This window comes from Amaranthus tricolor, chromosome 11 (assembly GCF_026212465.1).
Source record: "Amaranthus tricolor cultivar Red isolate AtriRed21 chromosome 11, ASM2621246v1, whole genome shotgun sequence".
NCBI lineage: Eukaryota > Viridiplantae > Streptophyta > Magnoliopsida > Caryophyllales > Amaranthaceae > Amaranthus > Amaranthus tricolor.
In genome coordinates, this window is record NC_080057.1 from 16,303,373 (window position 1) to 16,310,114 (window position 6,742).

At 34.8% G+C, this 6,742-nt stretch overlaps 1 protein-coding gene across 1 annotated transcript; it reads left to right on the forward strand.

Moving 5' to 3' along the window:
• The first annotated feature begins 1,106 nt into the window (after window positions 1–1,106).
• On the forward strand, window positions 1,107–3,907 carry LOC130826557 (uncharacterized). The gene is made up of 5 exons (XM_057692140.1): window positions 1,107–1,731; window positions 1,782–1,914; window positions 1,971–2,155; window positions 3,531–3,564; window positions 3,619–3,907. Exons 1-5 carry the CDS (start codon window positions 1,107–1,109, stop codon window positions 3,905–3,907), a joined length of 1,266 nt encoding a protein of 421 aa, XP_057548123.1.
• The last annotated feature ends 2,835 nt before the right edge of the window (window positions 3,908–6,742 follow it).

Consider the following 6,742-nt stretch of genomic DNA (forward strand, 5'->3'; position numbering starts at 1 on the left):
TTAATCATTGCATTTCTGATCATACACCTCTAATATGTCAGGTGGATGGTAGAGATTGTGGTAGGGGAAGGCCTTTTTGCTTCCTTAATTACCTAGCTGGGCATAGGGATTTCTTGGGAATTGTAAAGGAGTCTTGGATGTCTAAGGTTAATGGTGCTGGTCTTGAGTGTTTATGGCATAAGTTGAAGTGTGTTAAATGAGGCTTAAAGTCTTTACATGTTTAGCAATTTTCTCAAGTTCGTCATAATTTTTTCTTTTGGCAAGGGAAGCTTGATGATATCCAAACTCAGCTTCAGTCTTCCCTTCTTGATGCTGAGTTACATGGGCTTGAAAAGGATGCTTGCTTGCATCTTAAGGAGTGGCAACAAGTCGAATTTTTAGCTTTGCGACAAAAATCTAAAATCTAGTGGTTTAAGAAGGATGATTTGAATACTCACTACTTTCATAGTGTGGTGAAGGAGCGAACTAGTCATAACAGAATTGATTTTTTGAAAGATAGTAATGGTTGTTTTGTTATGGATCAGAAGTAGATTGGTTTTATCATTGTTGATTACTATCAAGGGTTGCTAGGTACTAGTGCTGATACTCTTCTGGGCATTGATATTTAAGTTATGAGAGATGGTCCTCAAATTTCTCATGAGAAGGCCCTCGATCTTATTCGTTCTATTACCCCAACTGAAGTTGAGGTGGCTCTTCATGGTATTGATGATGATAAAAGTCCTAGGCTAGATATCTTTAACTTTTTCTTTTTTTAAGAAAGCTTGGCATATTGTTAAGTTTGATGTTTGAGATGCTATTAATGACTTCTTCTGCTCTGGTATTATGTTCCCCCGGCTAATATCAATTCTATTACTCTTGTTCCCAAAGTTGCTAATGCTTCTTAGGTTAAGGAGTTCAGGCCTATCTCTTGTTGTTCTGTGATTTCCAAGATTTTTGCTAAGATCCTTACCTCTAGGCTTCAAACAATGGTATGTGACATTGTGGATCAGACGCAATCTAGCTTTAATCTTGGGAGACATATTAGTGATAATGTTCTCTTGGCTTCTGCGCTCATTAAAGGGTATTCTTGAGCCCATGTTAGTCCTAGATGTATGCTCAAGCTTGACATGGCTAAAGCGTACAATTCTATTGAATGGTCTTTTATGGAGAGTGTTCTGAAGGAGCTTGGTTTCCCTTATAAGTTCATTGGCTGGATCATGAGGTGTATTTCTTCCGTGTCTTATTCTGTGCTTGTTAATGTTATCCGCTCTAAGCCTTTTGCTGCTAAGAAAGGTTTAAGGCAGGGAGATCCTACATCCCCTTTCCTCTTCGTTTTGGCTATGGAATACTTTTCTAGGATGCTTAAGAAGGTTAAAGGTGGGGATATTAAATTTCATCCTAAATGTGGGAAGACTACTACTATGGAGCATTTTTTTGTTGATGATTCGCTTATTTTTACTCAGCCTGATATTTCTTCTTTTGTCAAGTTGAGAACAACGATTAATGATTTTGTTTGTGTTTCTGGTTTATATATCAATAGTAGTAAGAGTGCTATCTATTTTGCTGGTGTTCCTATTAATGATGAAGATTGTATTCTTAATGCCATTGGTGTTCCCAAAGGGGCTTTCCCTTTTCATTATCTGGGTTTCCCTCTTTCTACTAAGAGGCTTGATTTTAATGATTGTAAATCTCTTGTTGATAGAATCACTGCTCGGGTTACTCATTGGACTAGTAGGCAGCTTTCGATGGCTGGTAGAGTACAGTTGGTGAATAGTTTTACTCATGGTATGCATTCTTATTAGGCCCAAGTTTTTGTCCTCTCCAGCGTATTATTGATATGGTTGATCAGGTGTGTAATAATGTTTTTTGGGCCTTGGATAAGAAGAAAGGGACTAAGCCTAGGGTTGCTTGGAAAAATATTTGCATGCCTCGTGTGTATGATGGCTTGAACATTATATTCATGTTTGGAATGATGTGGCTCTTCTCAAAAGTTTGTGGCCTTTGGCCTACAAGAAAGATAGGCTTTGGATTAGATGGGTTCATGATTACTACATCAAGGGAGCTGATCTTATGCATTACTTGATTTCTACCTTGGCTTCTTGGATATTAGCCCGCATCATTGATAGTAGGAAACATGTTTCTAGTTGGAGTGAGCTTCAACAATGTGGTGTGGCGGGTAAGTTTGATATCAAGAAGGCTTATTTGGCTAAGCTCCCTACTAACCCTAAGCCTTCTTGTTGATCACTTTGGTGTAATAAAAGAAGCCTCCCCTAAAAGTGCTCTTTGTTTATGGCAAATTCTCCAAAATCTTTTGCCTACACAAGATAGGCTTATCTGAAAGTTGATAGGAGGTCGAATACTCTCTAGGGGGGGAGGGTGAATAGAGAGTATGACCTTTCAAAAACTGTTTTTTGGGACAGTTTTAGGTCGAGTAATAAAACTATAACGTATGTGCGAAAAATAAACTTAAACAATAACACACGATATGTTAACGAGGTTCGGTTCTAAACAACCTACTCCCCGCCTATGGGTTCTCTTCCAACCCGTAGGATTTAACACCTTTTATTAATCGACTTTAAGACAAACAAGAAGATCTCTCTATCTTCTCTCACCACGTTCTTCCCCTTGAAGAAAGGCCTTACAAGTCCCTTAATAAAAGCAAATCCCAAATCTCACAATAGAGATTACAAGCTGAACACTTTGAAAAGTATTCTAAGTTAGGCGTATTAAACTATGAAATAATCTAACTGTTTTTAACACTTAAGCCTATTACAAATTGTAAGAGCTAGATGAACTAAGAATTACAACTCTTTTAAATACTTAGAGAATATTAGATCTTAAGTCAAGAGAGAAAATTGTAAGAAGAGGTACATCCTTAATTCTTGAACGAAGCCTTATATATATATATGTCACGCCTCAACATATCCTTGAAGAGCAAGAAAGCTTCATCCGTTAATTTCGTTGATCTGGATAATCTGTGCCAGTCTTCAAGATCTTGAACTTCAACTCAAACTGACGTTCCACTGACAACTCATAAAATTTCGTCATTGTGTGCTGTAATTAGTTTTTAATAACCAATGTTGTGCTGCCACATTTAAATTCAAATAACATAATCTATCTAAACGTTTAAAATAAAATGTGTAATAATATATTCAAACTTGTTTTCAATATATCTTGACCTTTTAAGATATTTCAAAGTTAATTTTAATAAACCTTGACCTATTAAAATATTTCAAATATAATTACGAAAATAATCTTATTATAAACATAATTATCTTAAAGCCATTTAAACTTATTTCAAAACTTATAAATTCAACCTTAAGATAAACTTAGTTCATTTAAACATATTTCAATATTTCAGACTTAAAATATATAACAATTATTCACTTTATATTTAATATGATTTTAGACCGACTTAAATAAGTAAATATAATTACTTAATTTATTTGTTTAATTAATATGTGTTTTGAATTATCATCATTCAAGAGAGTTGAGTCTTCATTATCCATTGGGGAATTATATGTGATAGTAGGTGTATGCTGTGTCACCAGAATACAGAAGATCGAGATCATCTGTTTGGGACTTGTAGTTTTGTCCGTGAAGTACACCTTCATGTTGCTGTTGTGTTTTCTTTGCTAGTGCTGTACAATTGATTAGTAAGCTTAGTAAGAGGAAGAGTGCAAAGGCTTGTATCACTGTGATGTTGTGGATTGACATTTTGTATCAGGTGTGGCTCCAAAGGAATGCGCGCATCTTTAAGGGGGAAATCTTTTTTCCTTATCATGTTGCTAAGAATGTTCTCTTTTATGTTGCCTGTAGGCTTGATGATGTTAGGAAGGCTAGTCTTATTGTTAGTTGTTTTGTTGGGTTTTGGGGCTTTGTTTTTGGCCTTCTTGTTTTGGCTTTTGTGCTTCATTTTGCGTGTTAAGAAAGTGGTTTTTTCCATTTATAGCCTAGGTTGTAAAAGTTTTTTTGGAGTTAATATATTTCTCTTAATTACCAAGAAAAAGAACTAAAAAGTAAAAACTAGTAAAAGTAGTCTAAGAGATGGAAAAAGAGGGGAGAAGAAGAAGAAGAAGAAGAAACCCTAATCAGTTTTCTAGAGCCTATTTATACTAACTAGATAGATTCCCGTGCCAAGCACGGTTTATGAATTATTTAAATAAAAATTACTAATTTTATATAAGTAATTAAATTATTATAAGACTCCTACATCATATTGAAAGTACATTACTTGACAAGGTGGAACCTAAGCCAAAGCGGCCACGCAAGACGACAATCCGTGGTCTTAACACATGAGCATTCTAACTTCTATTTAATTATTTATGATGATGCTCATGCTTATGGAATATGTTGTCTTGTTGGCTATGCTATGTAGTGTGTCCCATACTTATGTGCTTTCTCAATGATGATTGTTATTTGTCTGATGAAATGTGTATATTGTAGTGTGTTTCATTGCCACCTTAGATTACTTGACATGGGCAGGACATATTAACATATTTTTAACTTGCCATCTAATGCTGTTTCATTGCCACACCAATTTCTTGGTATGAGCCTGAAATACTTACATTTAAAATACTGATTTGGCAATGGTTAATGACTTGATGTGTTTTGTCTCAATGCCGTTTCAAGCACTAAGATGAGGCTGAAGTACTTACATTTGCACAATTTCAAATGATGTTAATCGTTAAATCTGAGAGTGAAATAAACGTATACAAGTGAAACTTGGATTGATGAATGATGTTTAACTTGCTTAATTTTTTGTGTGTAATAACCACCTCAATGACTAAATGGAGAGGTGTGCATAAGTTCATAGTTACAAAATGTTGTCATATTCATTCTTTCCTTTAGAAAATGTTGATCCATGTCTACATAACACTGTAATGATTTACAAAATGTCTACATATTGATAATTAATTTCAATCATCTTGTGGAAGATCATTGAGATTAATTATACCATGAGATAAAAATTGACGTGCTGCATCTATAAGTTCTTGCGGAATTTCTAATTGTCTAGGCAACATACCCAACCTATCCAATCTTTGTTTTCCAATATGCGAATTCTTGTAGTTATTACCACCTCTAGCTTTCAAAACCTCTATCATGTATAGCTGATATTGTATCAACGTGTAGTTTAAAAGCTTTGGTTCAAAAGTGTTGTACGCATCATTGACCGCCTTGATCAAATCATTGAGGTCTTTGGGAAATGACTTGAATTGAATTGATTATAGAGCACTAAAAAACCCAAGTCTAAGATGTTCATATCTGGACTGGATGCCGGTTGACAAACTAATCTAATATTAAATCCATCTTTCTTGGCTTCTTCATTGAATGCTTGATCATTTGTTAAAATATGTGGCTTGGCGTTATCTTGTTGAATCCAAATATCTTTTATCCCATTTGCTGGCCATTTCGATCTGATTTCTAGTAGGACTTTATTGATTAGTTTGTCTTGAAGAACATCTCGTGTAACTTTTGTTATTGCTCTTAACTGTGGTGTACTTGCTGGTCTGTTTTCTGATCTCCTCATTACATAATAAGTCTCTGTGAAAGGAAAAATTTCTATTTTTCCATCCCACAACACTTCACCAGTAGAACTAATTTGAGGTCTTACAACAGTTGCTATAAACATCACTCTACCTATGAAATTTTTGTTTTGCACACACCTATATGGTTCCTCCTCTTCCTAAGGGAATAAATAGTACCTTTGTATTTTCCTACTCATGTAGAACCATTTTTCATCGATGTGTACGACATTATACATCAGACTGAATTGGGTATGTTGTCTATAGTAGGTGGTATTATTTGGGATAGAATAAAGTTAATTCTTCTTATTTTGTGGTCATGAGAAAGTTTTGGTTAAATTGAATTTGTATGTGCTCTAATATTACCGGATTTCATCATTCTATAAACTTGTGAATGCCCAATGCCTAATGCACTTCCATTGCTCTAATCGTGGTCCTTTTTTCAATTGGAACAACATTGAGCAGAGTCATGTAAAAGACTCTTGGTTTCCTACCAACTATTCCCCTTTTTCTACTATTAACATCAACTACAATGCCATTTTGCATTGCTGTTTTGGCTGATTCCCACTGCCTTGATACTGTCCACCTAGATGTGTTATGTTGCAATGCAATTGTTTTTATTGTACCCCTTGGCAAACGTCTATATGGTTCTTTAGACAAACAAGTTAATTGTTGTACAATAAAATTTTTGGTCTGAACTGGCAGTTCCCTCTTATGACCCACTGGTTGCTGTGTTGAAGTTCGTTGTTGGTTTGGTTCAGTTACTGTTTCCTCCTGTGATAATGTTTGACTATGGCTAATGAGATCCTCTAAAGTCAAACTGACATCTATCTTTTCATAATTTTCACTTGTGTACTCCTCATAAGTGTCATATTCAGAATCTATATTAAGGTTTTCAAAGTAAGAAATAAATACCTCAATATCAGGATTAATGAATTCCTCTTCTTGAACTTGAACTTCAACCATTTTCTTTTTTTGATTGTTTGTGCTTTATGTCGTTTTCCCACTGCCCTCCCCACTCGCCCAAAACTTAACTGATGTTTTTGGTTTGTTGTTGATTTTGTAGAATTGATGAAAGAAATAGGATTAGATCCAAATTCTTATGGACAATTTAAAAGGGGAGGAGAGCAAAAGAAGGCAATGAATTGAAGAAGTGTTGAAATTTTATACACAGTTTCATCTATTTATATACAGTTTCAACTATGTTGAAATTTTAATGTTGACTTTTGGTTCAAAAT

Excerpts from the sequence above, each read along its gene's own strand:
- LOC130826557 (XM_057692140.1), top strand. The coding sequence starts at position 1,107 with ATGGCTAAAGCGTACAATTCTATTGAATGGTCTTTTATGGAGAGTGTT. Across the intron at positions 1,732-1,781 it reads TAGGCAGCTTTCGATGGCTG|GCCCAAGTTTTTGTCCTCTC; the intron begins GTAGAGTACAGT and ends CATTCTTATTAG. Across the intron at positions 2,156-3,530 it reads TCAACAATGTGGTGTGGCGG|AATACAGAAGATCGAGATCA; the intron begins GTAAGTTTGATA and ends CTGTGTCACCAG.